The 25,382-nt window shown below is 41.9% G+C and overlaps 1 protein-coding gene across 1 annotated transcript; it reads left to right on the top strand.

Moving 5' to 3' along the window:
- Nucleotides 1-9,818: 9,818 nt before the first annotated feature.
- LOC124622088 (prostaglandin reductase 1-like) lies at nucleotides 9,819-24,932 on the top strand. The gene is made up of 3 exons (XM_047147665.1): nucleotides 9,819-10,032; nucleotides 15,975-16,325; nucleotides 24,397-24,932. Exons 1-3 carry the CDS (start codon nucleotides 9,832-9,834, stop codon nucleotides 24,847-24,849), a joined length of 1,005 nt encoding a protein of 334 aa, XP_047003621.1. The 5' UTR covers nucleotides 9,819-9,831; the 3' UTR covers nucleotides 24,850-24,932.
- The last annotated feature ends 450 nt before the right edge of the window (nucleotides 24,933-25,382 follow it).

Here is a 25,382-nt window from a genome sequence, read left to right as displayed (position 1 = left end):
CCCTCAGTAGCAAACATATTGCAACCCTGGGCAAGCCACTGTGGGGGCTGTCGTATGAATTCCATATTATCATACATACACTGGTTAAATGCTCAGCATTCAGGAAAAGTAAGCACATTGCAGCAAATACCGTTCTTGTGCAACACAACTAGTTCTTTATTCTCATGAAGAAATGGGTGCTTACGACAGGGGATCTCAAATTGATAGCATATTTTTAGATAGCTTTTTGACACCGCGCCTCAGAAGAGAATTCTAATCCAATTGCGTACCTATGGAGTACCGTCTCAGTTGTGCCAGTGGCTTCGTGATTTTCTGTGAGAAAGGTCACGTTTCGCAGTAATCGGGGGAAAGTGACACAGTAAAACATAAGCAATATCTGGCATTCCCCAAGCTAGTGTTATAGGTCCTTTGTTGTTTCTAATCTACATAAATGATTTAAGAGACAATGTGAGTAGCGCTCTTAGATTGTGTGCACATGAAGTACTCATTTACCGTCCAGTAAAGTCATCAGAAGATCAAAACCAATTGCAAAGTGCTTTAGAGAAGGAATTTGTATGGTGTGAAAAGTGGCAATTGACCCTAAATAATTAAAAGTGTGAGGTCACCCTCACGAGTACCTGCTAAAAGGAATTCGTTACTTTTGGGTTGCACGATAAATGACACAAATCTGAAGGCCGTGAATTCAAGTAAATACTTAGGGGGTACAATTACGAACAACTTAAACTGGAACGATCACATAGACAATGTTCTGGGGAAGGCGAACCAAAGACTGTGATTTACTGATACATCATGTAGAAGGTGCAATAGAAGTCTACATCTCACTTGTCCGTTCTGTGCTAGAGTACTGCTGTGCGGTGTGGACATCGAAAAAATTCGAAGGGCAGCTCGTTTTTTACTGTCGCGAAATAGGGGAGAGTGTGTTATGGGTAAGATACACGAACCAGTGGTGGCAATCATTAAAACGAAGGCATTATTTGTTCCGGCGAGATTTTTTCACGAAATTTAAATCACCAACTTTCTCCTCCGAACGCAAAAACATCTTGTTGAGGCCCACCTACATAAGGAGATTATCGCAATGAAACAAGAGGAATCAGAGCTCTCACGGCAAGATTTTCGTTTTCTTTTTGCCCACGCGCTGTTCGAGAATGGAACGGCAGAGAAATAGTGTTAAAGTGGTTAGATGTGCCCTCTGCCAGGTGCTTAGTTACCAGTTGCATGGTAGTCACATGAATATAGACGTAGATTACTATGAGAACCATTACCGATGAAATTAAGCCCACACCGACACACTGGTTTTAATCTGCAGATCAACTTACTAGGAGCTGCGAGAAAGCCTCGTTTCTTCTCGTTCGCCTACGGTAGCCGTTAAAAACTGGTTTTAGAATTGAAAAACCCGTCAAATACTAAATCCGTTATAATAATAAATGAAAAGCACCAGTTTGCTTTTGTTCTACAATATTACTTTTATTGCTAACCGGTTCTCGGCTTACAAGGCCATCTTCAGACATTTACTTGTAAGCCGAAAACCGGTTAGCAATAAAAGTAATATTGTAGAACAAAAGCAAACTGGTGCTTTTCATTTATTATTATAATGTTGTTATACCAAGAACCGACGGAAGATTCTGTTAATATGACTATATCCGTTCTATAATCGTGTTCTTAGTGGCAAAGAATCTCAAAGCTAATGATACCAATTGCGAAATTTGTACAGTATACTTACGGAATCTCGTCGTCATCGTCTTCCTTAACAAGGCACAGCCTACTGCCTTTACCCAACTGTTTTTCTATTCCGCTTGTAGTTCAGGATCTAGGTGAATTCTACGACTTGTCATTCTCATGAGGTCTCCAATTTTCATGATACTTTTGAATCTTTTTAGTGCTGAAAATATATAGTTCTGTTCAGATATCTTCATTTATACATAACTATGTCTCTTCACGTGCAGCCCTTCATCCTCCCGAGGCGGAATTCTATTGTATTTTTTCTTAATGTTTTGGTAACGCCGTTTTCGCTTCCATAGGGTAAGACAGGAGCCGCCATCACTTCATAAATTTCTTGGTGATCTCTTATTGTAGTTTATGGCTCATTACTCTGCTGACTGTACCACTGGGAACTTGAAATCTGTCATTTTCAATATTGGAGTCAAAATCAAAACGTAAATTGCGACCCAAGTAAGAGAGTCGAGATACTTGTTCTGAAACTGAATTATCTAAAACTGTTTTTGATCTGACTGTATATTTCCCTTGGATTGCCAATACTTTCGTTTTATTACCATAAATTTTAAATTGCTTGCATATTTTTTTCAACTGGTATACTGATCATTGTACATCTTTCTCATTCTTGTGAATGATAACGATAACATCAGCAAACAGAAGAACATTTGTGATCTTAATTCCTTTGTTTGTATTACATTTTCATTTACAAAGAGTGAAGTCACTGTAAATATCAGAATGAATAGCAGATGTCACGTCCTTTTCTTACACCTTCGTTAATACCTATTTCTTCTAATACATACCTACCTATGTTTGTTACAAAGCGTGTATTTTTAAAGACTTTTCACTACCTCTGTTAGGTGATAAAGGTTATCCACATTCAGGAGCAATCTTCCTTTGGCTATCATGACTGACGTGGTCGAAAGTCTGCTCAAGTCCAAAATGGAAGTTTTGGCCCTAAATGTGAATGAAGTTATGAATTTGATAAATGTATTCAGTCTCTGTAATATCGATAAAATCATATTCTTTGTAAGACTGTGTTTGACACCGGCGATGTCGGTCAGAGAAGTTAACTTTGCTTTGTCAGAGTACGTCGGATAACAGCAGTAGCAGAGTGTGTTGAACAGTCTGGCAAAGTATTTGATTTGAAAAGGATGGAAGCTGGTCTGCTGTGTTGTGGAGGCAGCATTATTCAAAAAGGATTTTGTAATAATATGTTTTAAGGAAAGACAGTGAGAAAATGAAATTATATTGAATGAACTTTTAAGGTAATTTAGTTTTTTTTATATTTGTAACTGTGTAGCTTCTTGTTGCTAGAACATTGCGTATGGTTGAAGTTTGCTGTAGAAATTTTGTAATGGAGCATATGGTCCTGTCTTATAGTTGAAACAAGTGTCAGGGGAGGCAATAGTACACAGGGGAGTTATTAAGAAATATTTTGCTAACTTGTCTAGACGTGAGGACCTTACGAGAAGGTGTATTGTTGTTGTAGCTTAATGAAGCAGAGCTAAACTTGTAGCCTTTCTTCTCATTTAACAGTAGTTAAGATTAGTTTCCCATTTTCATTTACTTGCTCAATCGCATTGCACATCGCGAACTGTGTACTGACACGCGGTTATGAAAAATGGTAATATACTATCTTGCACCGCACATAGCAAGTACGATTAATGAAATTTGATTTTTAACAGTCACATCATTATTCCTAGTAGCAACAAGTTGCGGAGCAGATGAGCGTTCAGTGCGCACAGGTAGGCCAATAAATTTGAGTACCACCAAAGTTCATGTTCCAATGTAAGGCACGGTGTTTGGCAGAGTGTATTTGTGAAAATAATATCAGTATCACTTCAGAAGTTTTGCACCAGAAAAGATCTTGTGAATTTTCATGCAGTTTTATCAGAAAGTCAGATGCGTTAATTTTTTTGCTAATTTGCTGTTTAATTACAATAACAGTTCCGGTACAGTGATTTTTTGTAAGACTAACGATAAAGATTAGTAATATTCAGGGCCAACGTTTTTAACTGAGTAATTTTGTTTTTCACTGAGATGGCGTATGTAAATTTCATTGAAAACGGATTGCCCCTTCACAGACCAATTGTTTGATGTACGGGCTAGTGTGTATCTTGCATCGTGTAGCGTGAGATCCTCAAATTTCCCTTTAAAAATAAATTTTCACATAGTTACGAACTTCACATTGACGAACACGAGGTTAAAAAAATAAGTTGCTTCCAAAAATGATCGTCCGTTTTCCGTGACCAACGAAATGATGAGGAAAACTATCCAAACAATTTGTGGTAACCGTCTTTTCAGGATGTATCATTTGTTGGACAACTACTTGCATGTTTCTCGGATTGTAAGTAATTTGGTACCAATAGTTCTGTGCTCGTTGGGTTAACAGTCATGTGGTAGCATTATATTCAGAGGGAGTTAAGTAACTCATGAAGAGAGATGATAAATGGTTAAATCTGACTAGTGATTATGTAGAGAAGTAATGCAAACATCTATAGTAAATCCCCACTAATTCCTTCCCTTCCCGACAAAAAATAAATAAATAAAAAATTGAAACGTATGTGAATTCCTAAGGGACCAAACTGCTGAGGTCATCGGTCCCTAGACTTACACATTGCTCAAACTATCTTACACCACACACACGCATGCGGGAGGACCCGAACCTCCGCGGTAGGGGCCGTGCAATCCGTGACATGGCGCATCAAACCGCGCGGCCACTCCGCGCTGCTTCCCTTCCCCTCCTATTCACCTGTAGGCCGGAAAGGTTCCGGATGGTAAAACCATGAAAACATTGGTATAGGTTTAAATGTTGATGTGTCACTTAATATTCATTCGTCTGTTTACACTCTTGAAATAGCTAACTAATTCGTATGAGCATGAAGATTTATTACGTAACTGTCTACAGATGTTCATTCTGAGCGGAGATTTAATTCACACTCAATCTTTTTCCAAACATGATTAAACATCCGATGACTCGTGACTTCATCTACTCCGAGGCTCCCCTTAAATCCAAGCGCCGTGCCCCGCTCAAGAAGTGCCTCAAACAAACAACAATACAACACAAAACAAATGTTTGACCATATAAAAATGTCCTTTGCATTAAAATGACTCTTTCATGTATTTTTTAAACATCATTAACATTATTATAATATTCGCTGTAGAAACTTTTTTCATCATTTATATACGGCGACGAGAGTTCTAACTAATAAAAAAATTAATTCTTTTTAATTTTACTATTCACGCTTAAATATTGTACGTGGTGGGAGATTATGATTACTTTTATATAGCTATAACAATGAAATCCTACACGAAGCTGAAATGCGAGCGTACTGCACCTTTTGTTCATAAATTGTTATCAAGAATACTTTCTTTCGTATGAAATGCTAATGACATAAAACACTGTAATACTCCATAATTTACTATGTAAAACGTCTTAAACTTAAGAAAAGAGGCGCCACAGCCTATAGAAACTTCATACGCCTAATGATTAAGCGACTAATCCAGAATTAAATTTCGCAAAACATTCTGTATCTTCACAGGCCGACAATGTATAACATACGTATCTGTGTTGCGTACAGGGACACAACTTTCTAGAAACCTGCTCAGTTTGCTTTCTCAAGCTTACATAATGAGTTACGCTAAATTCTATCTCTTTGATCGCTTAAAAGGGTATTAAAATGCGGTAGTGTATACTCAAGTTTGTTAAATGTTTGAATTTGCATTGCAAACTTCAACGCATTTAATCCAGTCGCACATTTTTGTGATATCATTACATATCTTCTGAACTCTGGCTACTAGCTATACTCAACGATAGTTAATGACCACAAGACAAATATTACAGACTAAAAATGTACGCTTTGTAACAAACATAGGTAGAAATTTATTAGAAGAAATAGTTATTAACGAAGGAGAAAGAAAAGGACGTGGCACTCTGCTATTCATTCTGTTATTTACAGTGACTTCACTCTTTGTAAATGAAAATGTAATATAAACAAAGGAATTAAGATTACAAATGTTCTTCTGTTTGCTGATGATATCGTTATCATTCAGAAGAATGAGAAAGACGCATAATGTTACATTTCAACTTAACTACTACGTCCATGGTTTGTTACGTTCATTATTACAGCTGCAGATAACTATTTTAGAAAACATTTATGTGATCCCGACTTTCTACAATTCGGACTAGGACTGGCCCCAATTATACAAGTTTCGCTGTAGTTTTAAGACTTTTCTACTATTTAGTAGGTACAATTTCAATATTTCATTTATATCTGCAGCCACTTTCTGGGTTACTCTCGTATTATGTAAACACCAAGCATGGTCTGGAGCACGCCAGAAATCACTGAGGTACGAATTACCAAGCAAAACTTGGTTTAATCTGAATAGAGTTGAAATTCCAGACGTATTTCCCGAAACAAATGGGAAAAGTTCGCACCCGCTGGACATGGCTTCGGCTGTGGACAGATCAGAAGACACGTTGTGAACACGTGGCTCACGCTTCGCCTTGAGCTTTCAGTATATCATTATAATGCGGGTTCGAGTCAGCACGGATGACAGAAAAACTAGAACTGTCCAAATCACGGAAGTTTTTACCGGAATCTACTGTTTGCTGTTTTAACAAAGCATTTGAAGGCACGCCGTATTACTTACATCCTTATTCACCGGAAAGTGGCAACATGCTTGCAGAATTACACTTGAGACACACCGCAGTTCCTACCACATGCTGCCAGTTCTCTTGCGGGAAATAGTCGTCCAGTTCGTTCTATTTCTGTCTTTCAGTCAGTTTTTCTTGACGACGGTTTTCGTTTTCCGGAGAGTCTGAACACCGGTACGTTGAAACGAATTCTGTCCTGCATACTGCAAAAGCAGATGATCGTATTTTAGTTCGTCTATCGCCTCGTTTTCGCTCGCTTCCTCTATCAAAAAAAACTTGTCACTATTGCGTTGTCACTTGGTTGCTCAGATTCCGGTTCATTGGCATCTCTATTTAACCAGCAGCGGATGTTCCGTCATCTTAACAACCAGAAATTTGTATTCTAAACGAATACATTCTTCCTAATCGTAACAAAATACCTTAAGGCTAGTTCTATATTTGTTCAAAAATCACGGATGATTCTCAAGCCCGATTATCCACAGCCAGATAATCGGGAGCTTGTCTTGCAACACACTTTCTCAGTGTAAAATACGACACCATGCTGACCCTTTTCGTGATTGTTTCTTACACTGATCTTAGACTACATTCAGTTTTTATTTATTTATTTATTTATTGTTTACACACACGTCTATTTGTAGTTAACTGTGTTCAATCACGTACAGTGAGGTGACAAAAGTCATGGGATAGCGAGCTGTACATATATACAGGACGAGTCAACTAACGTTACCGCTGGATATATTTCGTAAACCACATCAAATACTGACGAACCGATTCCACAGACCGAACGTGAGGAGAGGGGCTAGTGTAATTGTTTAATACAAACCATACAAAAATGCACGGAAGTATGACCTTTAACACAAACCTACGTTTTTTTAAATGGAACCCCGTTAGTTTTGTTAGCACATCTGAACATATAAACAAATACGTAATCAGTGCCGTTTGTTGCATTGTAAAATGTTAATTACATCGGGAGATATTGTAACCCAAAGTTGACGCTTGAGTACCACTCCTCCGCTGTTCGATCGTGTGTATCGGAGAGCACTGTAACATACATCGCGTTTCTACAGAATGATCTGCCAACGTTGCTCGAAAATGTCCCACTGGAAAAGCGTCGACGTATGTGGTACCAGCATGATGGTGCATATGCACATTCCGCAATTAACACTAGGCTGACCCTTGACAGGATGTTCGACGGGCGTTTCATAGGACGTGGAGGACGCATAAATTGGCCAGCCCATTCTCCTGATCTTACACCTCTGGACTTCTTTCTGTGGGGTACGTTGAAGGAGAATGTGTACCGTGATGTGCCTACAACCCCAGAGGATATGAAACAACGTATTGTCGCAGCCTGCGGCGACATTACACCAGATGTACCGTGGCGTGTACGACATTCATGACGCCAGGGATTGCAATTGTATGCAGCAAATAATGGCCACCACATTGAACGTCTATTGGCCTGACATGTCGGGACACACTCTATTCCACTCCGTAATTGAAAACAGAAACCACGTGTGTATGTGTACCTCACCCCTCATGGTAATGTACATGTGCGTCAGTGAAAAAGACCAATAAAAAGGTGTTAGCATGTGGACGTAATGTGCTGTTCTAGTCTCTTCTGTACCTAAGGTCCATCACCGTCCCCTTTGGATCCCTACGTAATTCGGCGCTCTCCGATACACACGATCGAACAGCGGAGGAGTGGTACTCAAGCGTCAACTTTAGGTTACAATATCTCCGGATGTAATTAAAATTTTATAATGCAACAAACGGCACTGATTACGTATTTGTTTATATGTTCAGATGTGCTAACAAAACTAACGGGGTTCCATTTAAAAAAACGTAGGTTTGTGTAAAAAAACGTACTTCCGTGCATTTTTGTATGGTTTGTATTAAACAATTACACTAGGCCCTCTCCTCACATTCGGACTGTGGAATCGGTTCGTCAGTATTTGATGTGGTTTACGAAATTATCCAGCGGTAACCTTAGGTGAATCACCCTGTATATGTTCATATCCGTGTGAATCCCATAGGGGGATAGGACGACATATACAGACGGCGGTAGTATACTCAGATGGTTCATTTGGAAAGGATTCCGGCTTGATTATGACCACGCGATGGGAATTAAAAGGCTTTGAAACCGAAATCGTAGTTAGAGCTAGACACATGGGGCATCGTTAGGGAATTCAGTATTCCTAGCGCAGTGGTTAGCACACTGGACTCGCATTCGGGAGGACGACGGTTCAATCCCGCGTCCGGCCATCCTGATTTAGGTTTTCCGTGATTTCCCTAAATCGCTCCAGGCAAATGCCGGGATGGTTCCTTTGAAAGGGCACGGCCGACTTCCTTCCCCGTCCTTCCCTAATCCGATGAGACCGATGACCTCGCAGTTTGGTCTCTTCCCCCAAAACAACCAACCAACCAGTATTCCTAGATCCACAGTGTCAAGAATGTGGCGATATGACCAAATTTCAGTTATCACCCGTCAGCACAGACAACGCAGTGGCCTTCACGTAACGACCGAGAGCAGCTGCATTCGTGTGGAGCTTTCAGTGCTAACAGATAACCAGCACTACGTGAAATAACCACAGACATCAATGTGGCAAGTACGACAAACATGTCTGTTAGGACAGTGAGGCGAAATTTGGCGTTAATAGGCCATGGCAGCAGACAACCGACGCTTGTGCCTTTGCTAACAGCACAACAATGTTTCCAATGGCTCTGAGCACTATGGGACTTAACTTCTGAGGTCATCAGTCCCCTAGAACTTAGAACTACTTAAACCTAACTAAACTAAGGACGTCACACACATCCATGCCCGAGGCAGGATTCGAACATGCGACCGCAGCGGTCGCGCGGGTCCAGACTGAAGCGCCCAGAACCGCTCGGCCACACCGGCCGGCTCATCGAACATTAATGGGATATAAGCAAGAGGTCGGTTCGTGCACAAAATCCTGCACCGGCAACATCTTCCGCATTCTGGACGGCTATAGAGGCAGCATGGTTTCAGTATTTCTGCAGGGCAAAAGGAGGTCCAACAAGGCACTGAAACGTATCCTGTGACTTTTGTCACCTCAGTGCAAATCCCGCTGACTTTAGTGTAATTATTGTCTGTGAATAAAAGTATAATTTCTGTTCGTCTCATTGCGTATTTCTTTCATTTATCTTCCGTACTGTACTGTAGCAACACTTTGTGAAGAGTTGCCCCAGAATTTGGCGAGAGTACATTTGTAGAGAGCAGTAGCTATTAATTTACACAACAAACGGATGTTGAATTGCAAGACAGTGGTGGAATTTGCATCTCATCGCCTCTCAGACGCACAGTGATTCAGCGCAGTGAGTCTGACGACCTTCCATCTGGGACCCAATACAGATAGCGATGACAACGCGCCAAGGCCTCGCGGCGCGGCCGCGTTATATAAGCGGCGTGCAGCGACCGCGCTTGCAGTAGGACACCGGCAGCCATGGTGAAGGCGCGCAAGATCGTGATCGCCCGCGTGTTCCAGGGAGAGCCGCGGCTCCAAGACTTCCGCATCGAGGAGGAGGACCTGCCGGCCCTCCGCGATGGCCAGATACTCGCCGAGGCAGTCTACATCAGCGTCGATCCCTACCAGAGGGCGTACAAGAACATGCACCAAGTCGGCGCCACCATGATCGGCTCGCAGGTGAAGTTGCTGTCATATGCCTCCGTTGCTAACCAATTCTAATTAACTCGCACTAATTACTGTCCTGACAGAAGAACACCATTGCGAATGACAAAATTATTACAGGTACGCCATACTGAAGAACACAAGTCCCCACACACACGCTCACAAATAACATCACTGACTTTCCATTGGCACCCCCCGTTTCTGTTCACCACTGATGCAAAAATAAAATAAAAACAATTTACTGTGCTGAAGTCAATGAATCAATTTACTTTTGGGTAATGACAGATGATAAAACTTTGCAAAAAATGTCGTACATGAACGAGTTCAATTTTTTGAAAGATAAAAGCCTTTTCAGGCCATTTGACAGATACTCGTATTTCACTTTTATCTTTTTTTTTGTATTACTTGATTTAAGTCTGGAAATTTGTGGTAAGTTCCTATGCGACCAAATTGCTGAGGCCATCGGTCCCTAGGCTTCCAAACTACTTAATCTAACTTAAACTAACCTACGCTAAGGACAAACACAAACACCCATGCCCGAGGAAGGACTCGAACCTCCGACGGGGGCAGCGGCGCGAACCGTGGCAAGACGCCTCAGACCACGCGGCAGATTTAAGTTGCTTACAGGCGATGATGAATGAGAATAATATTATCACATGCTTATTTATAATAAGTAACAAAGCTGAAGTAATCAGATAGATACTGAAACTGCTTTGTGAGTTGGTATTAATCTCAAATGATAACATTATGAATAATTATTTTGTTGGTGTATGCCTTTTTTTATTTACTTGATCATAAAATGATAGACATAAATCTATCGTTAACTGAATGCGATTTTTGCCGTGGTCCTTTAGTTACGATCAATTTTATCTTCTCCTTCTTCTGTCCTTCAAGGCTGAGTCGTTTGTGCCTCTTCCGGCTTCACCTTTTACTGCCACCTCTTTCTGGGCCTTCGTACGTCCCTTCTTCCTCTTGGCTGGTACAGCGTGGCCACTCATTCTTTGTTGGCGATGTTAGCATACAGTTTTATTTTGTTCAGTCTTTTCATTAGCGTTATAAATATTTAGTTCGTTCCTAACAACTTCATTTCTTATGCGGTCTTCACTGGGAACAACTCTCACTTCCCTAAAAAATCTCATTTCTGCTGCTTGTGGTTTGCTTTTATCTCGTTTTTAAGGATCCATGACTCTCTTCCCTACAACAGTACACGATCAACTCATATGTCGTTAAGTAAACCATCAGTCTCACTGTATAAGAAAGTTGCCATTACTGTTTTACTGTAAAAGTCATCTTGTTGTGAACTGCTACTTATCACACACATTAATTCGACATTTACAGATGTTTATGGTCTATCAGAAATATCCAAATTCCGTGTGTTTAGAAAAATAGGAATAGCCTGACTTGTATTTACGTTATTCTTAATATCGTTGACAACTGGCAAGTGCGTTATACGATCTTTAGTCAACAGTTACTTTATGTAATACCATTCGCTGTGACTAACTGACACTAGTCCAATCACTCCTTGTCCATCGACATATTTCATAAGCTTTATGTAACAAGAAATATTTTATTTCTCTGAACCGACGTCTTGCATTTTCCTGGAAGACGTGTTGTCAACAGAATCATATCACTCTTTTGAATACATAGCAGTTGATAAGAGTATAGCAGCCCTTCGGTTCAAGGTTTAGTTTCTTCTAACTTACACTACAGCTTTCACCGGCTTGTACAAACGCAGAAGAGTATTAATTGATGTGATATCTACGTATAAAATGCATTGTTAGATCACTAATTCACCTGAAGACGAATAGAACGACAGGTATCCATGGCCCGGGGGGGGGGGGGGGGGGATATTTTTGGGTTCTGGAGAAATGTAGGATCATACGAGAAAATTTATCTTTGCAGATAGATTCAAAAACGGCAAAACAATATTTATAGCATTTGCATATTTAGAAAAAAACAATGACAATGTTGACTGGAATACACTCTTTGGAATTAAAAAGTTATCTAAAATAAAATACGGGGAGGGAAATGTATTTAGATTGCACAGTAACCAGACTGCAGCTGCCAAGAAGAATACGAAAAGGAAATCAGTAACTGCCTCACCATCATATTATTCAGTCAGTACACTGAACAAGCAATGAAGGAAACTCAGGAGATATATGGAAAGGAAATTAAAGTTGAAGCAGAACAAATGGAAAACGCTTCAGTTCTCTGACAACATTGAAGTTCTACCAAACAGTACAAAAAACTTGGAAGATTATTTGACCAGAAAGGGTAGTGTCTTCAAAAGAAGTTGTAAGATAAATATCAACAATAGCAAAGCAAAGGTAACGAAGTGTAGTGGAATTAAATCAGGCGATGACGAGGGAATTAGATTATGAAACAAGTTACTAGAAGTAGTAGATGACTTGTACTATTTGGGCAGCAAAATAACTTACGATGGCAGAAGTAACGAGAATATAAAATGCACACTAGCAGTAGCAATGAAATCTTTTCCAAAGACAAGAAATAGAGAGTGGAAACAGTTGTCGGGTGAGAGGTCGAATGTCGTTGTGAATTTCCACAATATTTCATCAAACGCAATCGAATGAGATCTTCAGGTGCGACTAATACATTGCTGAGTAATGAATGTTACGACTGTCATAAATCAGCAGAGTTCGACGCACCTGCATATGTCAATCAGCTGCGTCAATGAAACATTATGGGTATTTCACCACGACAATCGACCTCTCTTCCGACAACCTTACCTAGTAATCCGTCGGGTAAGCCTCAAGCAACGCAAGAAAAACGGTAATATCGAGTACAAATGTAAAAGTCTGAATGTCTTACACGATAGTATTTGCTGGATTGTAGTAGCCTTATCTGTAATCGATTCGTGTAGAATAAACAGAATAGACATGAACAGAATAGAAGCTTAACATTAGATGAGTAGACTGGATAACTGATGAAGAGAAACTGAATCGTGTTGAGCAGAAAAAAGTGCATGAGCATAACTTAACTGTAAGATTGGATCATGAGGCATCAAGCAAAAGTCAGTTTGGTAATTCGGAGAAGTGTGGGGCTACAAATAGTAGAGGGCGGCCAGTGTTCGGCTACGGAGTTTCATACGGACAAAGCTTGCATTAGGTATGCAGAGATGATGAGACTTAATCAGAAGGTCTAGCAGATACAGACGCATCAAATAAGTCTTTGGAATGAAGACCACGAAACAGCATATCATTAAATATTACTGTGCTGGCAGACTATATTTTACCATACACTACAGTGTGACGTTAATATTACGAATGTAAATCGATGGAAAGTACTGTGTGATAACTATTGAACTGTATGAAATGAAATCGTCATTACTTCTGAATGGTTTGCGTTAGCACGTTCAAACTGTACGGTTGGCCGCAGGGCACGGTGGGAATTAGTACTCAGATGCATGGTTTGGTTTAGCGAAGAAGCCCACTTTCATTTGGATGGGTTCGTCAATAAGGAACATTGGCGCATTTGGGGAACTGAGAATCCACAATGCGCGATCGAGAAGTCTCTTCACCCTCAACAGGTGACTGTGTGGCGTGCAATGTCCAGCCATGGAATAATCGGTGCGATATTCCTTGATGGCAAGGTGGCTACCGAACAGTACGCGAAGGCTTTGGAGATGATTTCGTCCCCATTACCCAAAGTGACCCTGATTTAGACAAGATGTGGGTCATGCAAGACAGAGCTCGATCCCATCGAAGAAGGAGAGTGTTTGACGTCCTCGAGGATCAGTTTGGGGACCGCATTCTGGCTTTGGGATGTCAAGGGGCCACTGGCATGAGCCTCGATTGGCCGCCATATTCTCCGGATCTGAATACATGCGATTCCTTTTTGTGGGGATATATTAAAGACAAGGTGTATAGCAGTAGCCCCAAAACTATTGCTGAGCTGAAAACAGCTATTCCAGAGGCCATCGACAAGATCAATGTTCCGACACTTCAGCAGGTCATGCAGAATTTCGCTATTCGTCTGTGCCACATCAACGCCAATGAAGGCAGTCTTTCGAACGTGTCATAACCTATATCCGAATATATGTAGTAACGTTTAAATGTTGGATAAGGTGTGTAGTTTGTAACTAATTTACGTTTTTTTTCATATAGTTCAATAATTCTCACGCTGTAATTCCTTTCTGTTATGCAGTCTGCAGTAGATCTTTCTCGAGCGCTTTGTAGAGAACTAGGGTGGCAAGAAATCAACAAGTGATTGAGAACTCTGAAGAAACTTTCAAACGCCAAGATCGCTAGTAAAGCTGATACAATGTCCGGAACATATAAAATGATCAATAAGTCACGCCTAAGACAGTAACAAATTATCAGTATTTGGCTGTGATTTCAGTTACATTCAGACTGCATGCCACCTGTTTTATAGCATCCACACTATCATGAAACTCACAGGTTATTATATAAGTTACAAGTAACAACTAAAAGCAAGGTTATTCTACTAAAAGAGGCATTATAACTTTCAACGTCATACGCCATCTGTTGACCGACGTTCGTACTTCGTGCTGAGAGTCTTGTGTCTCAGGCTATCGATGTATAAACTGTCTATGGTCGAAGAAGTGGTCCACGTATTCTAAACACAAACTCGAACTGTAGTGTATGGCAAATTGTGTTATTCTCAACATCCACCATTAATATATTCACACTTGTTTCAATACTAAAAAATTGAAAGCCTGAGGAAGAATACATTTAATCCATACTTACTATAGACTGTTTCGTTGGGGCAAAATTTTCTCTGTGCACAGTCGTGTCCAGTTCTCAAGTAACTTTTGTTTATCGTGTAGTAAAAGTTATGTAGTAGTCCTGTCCATTATCTGAGAAACGTTTTCTGACTTTACCTTGCAGTTTTAGATTTTTTGATGAAAAGTGCGATAAAAGTAGCAAATTGGGTGAACGTAAACATCAGGCTATGCTGTAGGTCAATCTTTTACCACAACTTTTATTTGCCATTTTCATTCGTTAGCTCCGCCAATTCACAAGCAAACTATCGCTTTCCAACCTAATCCAAACATCGGGCTACGCTAGAGATCAGTCTGTCTCAGTCTGTCATTACAACCAAGATTTTTTGGAGTTCTAATATCACACTCTAGCCTGTCAGCAACAACTGAGGATGAATGGTTCTAAATGCGAGTATTAACAATATCATATCACCTAACATTTTGTCTCGTCGGTTATCGAAAACGCTAACGTTAGGTCTAAACAAGTAATCGCCTTTACAAGCGAGAACATATGGCTTCCGTCGCGTTGTTACAATCCACCTGGCTAGGTATACCAGTTAGCAACGCACTTGTCAGTGACTGTTAGTCCTCACACGTTACTAATCACAATGTAATAGGTGAGACGACAGCAGCAGGAATATTTTAATGTTGGTGGATTGTGGAGGGATGTGTTTTGGTCTTCAGTCCTGAGACTGGTTTGATGCAGCTCACCATGCTACTCTATCCTTTGCAAGCTTCTTCATCTCCCAGTACCTACTGCAACCTACATCCTCCTGAATCTGCTTAGTGTATTCATCTCTTGGTGTCACTCTACGATTTTTACCCTCCACGCTACCCTCCAATACTAAATTGGTGATCCCTTTATGCCTCAGAACATGTCCTACCAACCGATCCCGCCTTCTAGTCAAGTTGTGCCACAAACTCCTCTTCTCCCCAATTCTATTCAATACCCCCTCATTAGTTATGTGATCTACCCATCTAATCTTCAGCATTCTTCTGTAGCACCACATTTCGAAATCTTCTATTCTCTTCTTGTCTAAACTATTTATCGTCCACGTTTCACTTCCATTGTGGAGGGATACAGGTTGTGAATTCGCAAAACTGTAACAAAACACTACTAAAAATACCAGTTATTGCAATTAACAGAAATCACTGTTTCCAGGAAGTCACAGTTTACGCTGTCTCTAAAGAGAAGTGTGCTAATCTCTGCCCACAGGTGGCCCGCATCGTGGAGAGCCGTGCTGCGGGCTTCCCAGTGGGGCGGTACGTGGTCGGCTACTGGGGGTGGCGCGACCGCACCGTGGCCGACGTGGGGCCGGATGCGCCCTACTTCATGTCGCCGGTCATGCTGGTGCCAGACCTGGGGGAGCTGCCCCTCTCCCTCTCTCTGGGGGTGCTGGGCATGCCCGGAATCACGGCCTACTTTGGACTGCTGGAGATCTGCAAGCCTAAGGAGGGAGAGGTCGCCGTAGTCAGTGGGGCAGCAGGTGCTGTGGGGTCCATAGTCGGGCAGATAGCGCGCCTCAAGGGGTGCAAAGTAATTGGCTTCGCGGGATCAGACGCTAAGGTAAGACACCGCTTCCATTTGGGATTCCTGCACATATGACGCTGTGGTGTGCGTTCTGTAAGACCTTCAGTACACACACCATCAGATCACTTGACCTGTCGCTGTAACGAAGTAGGCGAGTGTCAGCAATATGTCTCGTGGTCTTATCGTGGCATGTTTATCTTCTGCCATTAGGTCAGACGATAGAAATGCCACTTGCATGCTTAGAGTAGCAGATTGACGGCGACCAACCTAAAACAGAACTTGATTAATTTTCACACACATTTATTAAAATAATAACAAACATAAAAATTACTTAACTTGGTTTTGGATGCTATTTACAATTGACAATCTGAAGTTCCTTTGGTATTGGTACGTTAGTCTTATTCTCACATATATCTCTGATACTTGACAAAAGTGTGTATACATTTGTCTTCATGTCTATGTACAGGAATATGGTAATCTTATTAGGCGCAGACTGAAACTTGACTACAGACTGGTACAGATAAATGTAGACTGGTACAGAATAATGCAGACTGGTACAGATTGGTGCAGACAAATGCAGACTGACTAATCGGAGGTCTGTAAATTCGTTATAATACCACGCGCATTCATGTATCACTGCGCGAGTGTGATCCACGAGTAGAAAAAGTTCTACTTTAGCAGCAATCTCATTGGCTGCGTTACATATTAATACACAGATCTGCGGAAGCATAATTTGCTCCGTCTCTATGGCAGCGCCATCTCGTAGTGCGGAGATGGACGAGCGCTGCGCCTGCGCTGTTGTGCTTAGCGGGGCGCGCTCTAGTGGGAAAGTTGTGTTTGCGCTGACTACGTGGAACTATGTACACAACAGACGCAGGTGAGGTCAGTGCAGCATAATCTCATCAGATCAGTGACACTTGTTCGTAAGTACTGCTGAGTTTTCCTCAAAATCTTTACATTCTTCAGACATAGGAAGGCTGCCCAGAAAGTAATGCATCCCATTTTTATCTCAGCTGAAAACAATGCTACGAATGGCAAACGTTACGTCTGTATTATTTGAAGTCTCCTGAGTGAGCGCGCCAAGTATCTGTCACTTCCGACAGATAGCGTAGCTGCACTTCAAAGTGGCGTCTGAGGGTGACACACGTTACAAGCAACGTGCCGCCATTGAATTTCTCAGTGTAGAGGAGAAACAGTGGGGAATATTCACAAACATTTGTGCAAAGTCTATGCAGCATCTGCTGTCGACAGGAGTACAGTTATTAGCTGGGCACGGAGGGTGAGGTCATCAGAAGGTGGTTCGGTGGAGCTCAACGATTTGCAGCGGTCGGGGAGACCATCCACGGCTGTCAGACCGGACATGTTGCAGCGAGCTGATGTTGTCATTCACGAGGACAAATGGACAAATGGTTCAAATGGCTCTGAGCACTATGGGACTCAACATCTGAGGTGATCAGTCCCCTAGAACCTAGAACTACTTAAACCTAACTAACCTAAGGACACCACACACATCCATGCCCGAGGCAGGATTCGAACCTGCGACCGTAGCAGTCGTGCGGTTCCAGACTGAAGCGCCTAGAACCGCTCGGCCACACCGGCCGGCTTCACGAGGACAGACGCATTACGACTCGGTAGTTGGCGCTGCATCTGTCAATCAGCAAAGGAAGTGTGGATGCAATTATCCGCATTTTTGGATATTCAAAAGCGTGTGCAAGATGGGTCATGCGGTGTCTAACGGTGGATCACAAATCGCACAGAAAAAAACATTTTGTCTTGATTTGCTGCAACGTTTTGAAACTGAGGGGGAGGCCTTCTTGTCCCAGATTGTGACAGGTGATGAAACCTGGGTTCACCATCTTGAGCCAAAAACAAAACTACAGTCGATGGAATGGCGCCGTTCTCTTTCCCCGCAGAAGAAAAAATTCGAAGCACCTGCTTCCGCCAGTAAGATCATGATCATCGTGTTATGGGGCTGTTAAGGTGTGATTCTCATTGATATGATACCAAGAGGCGGTACCATTAATTCAGGAGCATATGTCAACACATTAACAAAACTGAAGACGCGCTTCCGGCGACTTAGGCGCCACAACAATCCAGCAAATGTTTTGCTGCAACACGATAACGCTCGGCCCCACACAAGTATGAGGACTGCTGAACGCATCGCAGAACAGGGTTGGACAGTGATACTCCATCAACCCTACAGCCCTGATCTACCCCCTCGGGCTTAACACTTGTTTGGGCCAATAAAAGATGCCATTCGTGGAAGACACTTTGAGGACAATGAGGAGGTGATTCACACAGGGAAGCACTGGCTCCGTCACCGGGACAAGAACTGGAACCGACAGGACGTTTTGCGCTGGAGGAAGACCACAGAACGGGATGGAGATTACGTGAAAAAATAGGGTATGTAGATAAAACACCATTATTTCGTGCGTGTAATTCTCATTATGTCCAATAAAGAATTATTGAAGAAAAAAAATGCGGTGCATTAATGTCTGGCAACCCTCGTACAAAGTGTAAATAAAGACATGTGCATTACCTGGTCAAACGTATTCGGACACCTCTATGTAATGGGAAATTGACGACTAAATGTCGCTAGAGGCAGACGTGCCAGTATAAAAGGAAGTGGGGAGAGAAGCAGCGACAGCAGGATTTATCAGTCGGGAGAGCTCTGTTACTTCGAATTTGAAGTCGAAAAGCGATGGAACAGCCACAGTAAGCCGAGACCAGGCTGGGCTCACACACTGAGAGACAGGTACCATCGAATATTGCAGAATGTGGTTATAAAAATTGCGTGAAATCAGCGATAGATTTCACTCGTCAGTTCCAAAGTGCTAACAGCAGTTCGGCCAGCACATTGGTTGTGCACAGGTAGTTAACAAACATGGGGTACAGTGATCGAGCAGCTACTTATAGGCCACACGTTTCTGCAGTCAGTACAAAGCGACGCTTGGAGCGCTGTAAACAACAACATCACTGGATAGTGGATGAAACTGATGATTTGGAGTAATGAATCACACTATACCTTGTGACAATTCCGTGGGAAGTTTCCGGTTTGCTGGATGCCTGGAGAACGTTCCTGTGATCAGCTATTACCAACAGTAAAATGCGGAGGAAGTGATTTTATGCTACTGGGGTGTTTGTCATGGTTATGGAGTGGTCCCCTTACTGGGTTTAAGAAAACACTAAATGCGGAAGGATACGAACACATTCTGCAATATTGCATACTGTGTACAGTAGAGGTACAGTTTGGAGACGATGAATGTTGTATCAGCGTGACACTACACTCTGCCACAAAGCAGCGTCCGTGAGCCCATGGTTTGTGTACAATAACGTTCTTAAAATTGACTAGCCTACCCAGAGCCCCTATCTGAGCTTAGTGCATCACCGTTAGGACGTCGACTTCGCACCAGATCCCAGTGTCCAACTTCACTATCTTCTTTCGTTACTAGGAGGACTTGTGGCAAAAACTGGGGCCTAAGCCCCAGGGGTATGCACTGGAAATACACCACAGTGGTTAGACCTAGGATTTCCTATGGGGCCATAGTGGGGTGAAAGAAGGTAGAACAGCGGGTTTCTGCTAAAGAGCTTGCTAAGGTGCAGAGATTGACCTGCTTAGCCATGTTGTTGTTGTGGTCTATGTTACTTGTTAAGAAGAAAATACTCATGTATATGAACCATGTTGTTGTTGTTGTGGTCTTCAGTCCTGAGACTGGTTTTATGCAGCTCTCCATGCTACTCTATCCTGTGCAAGCTTCTTCATCTCCCAGTACCTACTGCAGCCTGCATCCTTCTGAATCTGCTCAGTATATTCATCTCTTGGTCTCCCTCTACGATTTTTACCCTCCACGCTACCCTCCAATACGAAATTGGTGATCCCTCGATGCCTCAGAACATGTCCTACCAACCGATCCCGTCTTGTAGTCAAGTTGTGCCAAAAACTCCTCTTCTCCTCAATTCTGTTCAATAACTCCTCATTGGTTATGTGATCTACCCATCTAATCTTCATCATTCTTCTGTAGCACAACATTTGGAAAGCTTCTATTCTCATCTTGTCCAAACTATTTATCGTCCATGTTTCACTTCCATACATGGCTACACTTCATAGAAATACTTTCAGAAACAACTTCCTGACATTTAAATCTATACTCGATGTTAACAAATTTCTCTTCTTCAGAAACGCATTCCTTGCCATTGCCAGTCTACATTTTATATCATCTCTACTTCGACCATCATCAGTTGCTTTGCTCCCCAAATAGAAAAACTCCTTCACTACTTTAAGTGTCTCATTTCCTAATCTAATTCCCTCAGCATCGCCCGACTTAATTCGACTACATTCCATTATCCTCGTTTTGCTTTTGTTGATGTTCATCTTATATTCTCCCTTCAAGACACTGTCCATTCCGTTCAACTGCTCTTCCAAGTCCTTTGCTGTCTCTGACAGAATTACAATGTCATCGGCGAACCTTAAAGTTTTTATTTCTTCTCCATGGATTTTAATACCTACTCCGATTTTTTCTTTTGTTTCCTTTACTGCTTGCTCAATATACAAATTGAATAACATCGGGGAGAGGCCATAACGGGCGGAATTAGCAGCACACCAACCGCTGGAATGGAAGCCATGCTGGATATGCCTCCACTTCACCTTTGGGTTAAGATGGAGGCAGCAGCTGGGGCATACAGACTTAAAAATGGCCAAAACTGGGTCTCATTCAGATATCCAGAATCACACACTAACGTAGTGAGTGAGGTAAATATAGGTATGGCCAGGGAAATGCCCGCCGACTATATAATAACTCCGAACTGCTTCGACAAGCCTTACAACATAATAATTGTAAGTAGGGAGCAGTGGAAGAAAACAGTTCGACACCATACGAGGGACATTGTTTGGTTCACCGATGGGTCGAAAACAGATCAAGGCGTCGGGGCAGGGTTGTACGGGGTTCAACCAAGACTGGAGAGCAGCATCTCTCTAGGGAAGCTGGCCTCTGTATTCCAAGCCGAAATTACTGCAATTAGGGCATGTGAGGAGGAGAATATGAGTAGGTGCTACAATGACCGTAGCATCTACATCTATTCAGACAGCCAGGAAGCCCTGAAATCATTGGCAGCTCCTGCAACAAGATCTAAGATTGTTGCAGATTGCCACAGGGCTCTGGTGGAGCTAGGGGGAAGCAATAGGGTGAACCTAGTGTGGGTCCCTGGCCACTCAGGGACCTGTGGCAATGAACAAGCCGATAGATTGGGTAGGATGGGGGCAACAACTCCATTTATTGGACCGGAACCTGTCTTGACAATCATCAAGGCTATGATCAAATTAGAACTACTGAACTGGCTGAGGAAACAGCATGTAGGATATTGGACCATGGTCCATAAACAAAAACATGGTAAGGTAATGATGCCCAAGCCATGTTTTAAAAGAAGCTCTGTAATCCTGGGATTGAACAGGAAAGAGATCAAACTCATGACTGGACTGATGATCGGCCATGGGAACTTCAAAAAACACCTACACACAATGGGTATAATGGAAGAGGACCCTAAATGAAGGATCTGTGATGAGGGTGAAGAAACTGCATCACACCTAATCTTTGAATGCATGGCATTGGAGAGTAAAAGATACAGAATCTTCGGGACAACTAGACTTGAAGAAATTGTGTCTAACAAAAAACTGGTAGAGGGACTCTTTGCACTATTTAAGGGCACTGGTTGGCTTTAGTAGATATACAGGGAGCGATACCGCACGATAAACCTAGTTTCGGTGCGGGCAGTGGCGGGTTAGACCTAAGCTGTTTTAGCTCTCCTGTTAAAATCAATCAATCAATCTTCTTTCGTTTCGGTTCTTGAGGAAGAATGGGATGGCGTTTCTTCACAAATACACACCTCACTAAAAGTGTCCCTAGGAGGTTTCAAGGTGTCATAAAGGCGAAGGGTGGACACCTCCCATATTAATGTCCATTAATAGGTATCTGGATGCTTTTGATCAGATGTTTAAGGTCGCACCTCCATTCAACGAGATTATGTTGGCTATTTTCAAAAAATTGTATGATGTGTCACTCGTACAAAAGCATATTGTTTGGTTGGCCGGTATAAAGAGAGCTTGAGAGATGAAGTGTCGTATTTGTATTACTATCGGTGAATATACATATGAAAAATAAGAAAAAGAGAATGAAACTGGGCGTGCGTTCACAGCCTCCACTCTTCTTTGGAGACGTCTCAAGGATAAATGTTGATAAGCAGTACTCACGTGTCTTCACTCCGTACTGTACTGATGAACCACAAACCGTTTGCACTCAGTCTCTCAAACACAACAGCTAATTTTAAAGCTCGAAATCTCATTCTTCACGAATATTCTAACCACGTACTATCTGGTCGAGTCTTGGCGCATTAGCATTGTTTCCAGGCCACAGTGTAACACTGACCCGCTAAGGACAGTAGAAAAAAATGACTTGTTATGTTTCATTAACGATAATTACGTATGTAAATTCAGAAAAATTACACTCTGTGGTTGTTTCAAAACCCCGACAGACAGTTCATTGTACGTACTCATCGCAGGCTTGACTTATGTCACAGTACTCGCACTTCTGCTGTGTCTGTGTGTTCTTGCACTCCAAACGTCTACTGTAAACGGGAGATCTTATGTTTATTACTGTCTTTCTTTGAAATTAAAATATCGACAAAAATATACAAAATAGAAATGTAATACAGAACGGGGAAGCATGCAGCGACGCAATATTTTTTCCGCATTAATGATCTGATCTCATCGCCACCTATACGAAATTTTTGGGGGTAATATAAACAAAAGTGGTTAGTTACAAGGATGTACCGGAATCTGTTGTTAGCTATTGAATAGAGCGTCGAGTAACAAATCCAGAAGTTGTCATCTTGAGGTTGAAGCTCTTCTGTCTGTGTTCGTTTACAAACAAATAATAGATGTATACAGAGCTCTCTATAATGGAAGTGTGTTCCCCGCCCTCAAAGAACTATCGGACAACACCGACCTATAAGCTCCCCCTCCCCCCCCCCCCTTTCCCTTACACACACATATTTTTAAAGAAAATACATAGAAATAAATGAAAATAAAATAAATAATTAGATAAAAAAGTAAGTAAATAGATAAAACCCACACCCATTCACACACACAAAAACACACACACACACACACACACACACACACACACACACACACACATACATGCATGCACGCACACAAATCTTCCAAATAGAATTAGTTAATGTTAGGTCGACCATAACATCCCAGGCGTAAAATTTCGAAGTAAATAACTTTTCCACATTAAGATCTATCTGCTGGCAAAAGACAAGCCGCGAAAGAAAACAAGTGCAATAAAAAAAACATAAAAACCCAGGAAAACCACTGCATATAAATAGTAAATACTGTCTTCAAAACCCAAATTTATATGTTTACAAGTACATAGTAAAGAGCAATTTTTCCTGTTTAATAGAAATAAAATAAAGGCCCATTGATGATTCTCAATATTCAGCGAAACATATGTGGTAAACAGGAGAAAAGGTAAAACTGGGTGTTTGTGAAGGTGGACCCCCTCCAAAAACTAATCTATTCAGAAGTTAATGAAGGAAGAATGTAGTTGAAGTAATAAGACACTAAACAACGCAGTTTTACCATTCCAGTAAAAATGAAAGGCAAGGCAAAAATTATTGTATGATAAACATATGCCACCATAATCAGCTATCTATTAAAGCTGTAGAGGAGAAGTGCTAATTATGACCTATTTGTAGCAAAAATTGTGTCGTTCATCTGGAATGATTTGGGAAAACGAGTGAAAATCCGAATCAGGAGCCGGCCGAAGTGGCCGTGCGGTTAAAGGCACTGCAGTCTGGAACCGCAAGACCGCTACGGTCGCAGGTTCGAATCCTGCCTCGGGCATGGATGTTTGTGATGTCCTTAGGTTAGTTAGGTTTAACTAGTTCTAAGTTCTAGGGGACTAATGATCTCAGCAGTTGAGTCCCATGGTGCTCAGAGCCAGCCAGCCGAATCAGGAGTGGATGTCATTATAGTAATTAGCTGTAACTTATTTACACAATGTGAAAACGTCCTCTTGTAGCGATATAACTGGCCTCTCTTCCGCAGGTGAAGTGGCTGAAAGAGGAGTTGGGATTCCATCACGCATTTAACTACAAGACGAATGACGTCACAGAGGCGCTGAAGCAGGCGGCACCTGACGGCGTCGACGTGTACTTCGACAACGTGGGCGGCGAGATGAGCAGCGCAATCATCAACAGCATGCGAGAGTACGGTCGCATCTCCGTGTGCGGCGCGATATCTGGATACAACGAGTCTAATCTCCCGAAGGCTACCATCATCCAGCACGCAGCCATATTCAAGCAGCTCCGCATGGAGGGATTCATGTACATCCGATGGCACGACCGCTGGGGAGAGGGCATCGGACAGCTGATGCAGTGGATCAGGGAGGGGAAAATCAAGTACCACGAGACTGTTACCGACGGCTTCCAGAACACTCCCAAAGCCTTTGTTGGCATGCTGCAAGGAGAGAACCTAGGGAAAGCTGTTGTTAAAGTCTGAAGCGTGAAGCATACTTCCGTACTAGATTTGGGCGCATGAGCAGGGCCAAAGACAATTTGTTACAGTATTTTGTGCAGTGAATTACAAAAGATAGCTGGATGACTGGGACAGAATATTCTTTCAGAATTTGTTTGTGCTTTCATTTTTGTAAACTAAAAAGAAATAAATTTTATAGAAAACCTTTTGAGTGTTGTGTCCATTATTTAACTCCACAGTCAGATTATATGTCCCAGCACGTAATTGTCGCAAAAACAACATAACTTAGGTGCTACACACCAACAACTATAAGAGCATGATACGATAGAAAATATTCATGTAGCTGGTTAATGTTTGTGTTCTTAAGTAATAGAACCCAAATATGAAGTCCTCGACAGAGAGTGTTCATCAGAGACAAGGGTACCGTCAGGAGTGCCCCAGGGTAGTGTGATAGGACCGTTATTATTTTCTATACACATAAGTGATGTGGCGGACAGGGTGGGGAGCAATTTGCAGTTGTTTGCTGATGATACAGTGTGTAAGGTAAGTTGTCGTGG

This window comes from Schistocerca americana, chromosome 7 (assembly GCF_021461395.2).
Source record: "Schistocerca americana isolate TAMUIC-IGC-003095 chromosome 7, iqSchAmer2.1, whole genome shotgun sequence".
Classification (NCBI taxonomy): Eukaryota; Metazoa; Arthropoda; class Insecta; order Orthoptera; family Acrididae; genus Schistocerca; species Schistocerca americana.
This window is presented reverse-complemented; position numbering and strand designations above follow the sequence as displayed.

What these genes read in the sequence shown, in the direction of transcription:
- LOC124622088 (XM_047147665.1), top strand. Translation starts at nt 9,832, where the DNA reads ATGGTGAAGGCGCGCAAGATCGTGATCGCCCGCGTGTTCCAGGGAGAG. An exon ending in CCACCATGATCGGCTCGCAG is followed by an intron (nt 10,033 to 15,974) that starts GTGAAGTTGCTG and finishes CTCTGCCCACAG; the next exon opens with GTGGCCCGCATCGTGGAGAG. An exon ending in TCGCGGGATCAGACGCTAAG is followed by an intron (nt 16,326 to 24,396) that starts GTAAGACACCGC and finishes TCTCTTCCGCAG; the next exon opens with GTGAAGTGGCTGAAAGAGGA.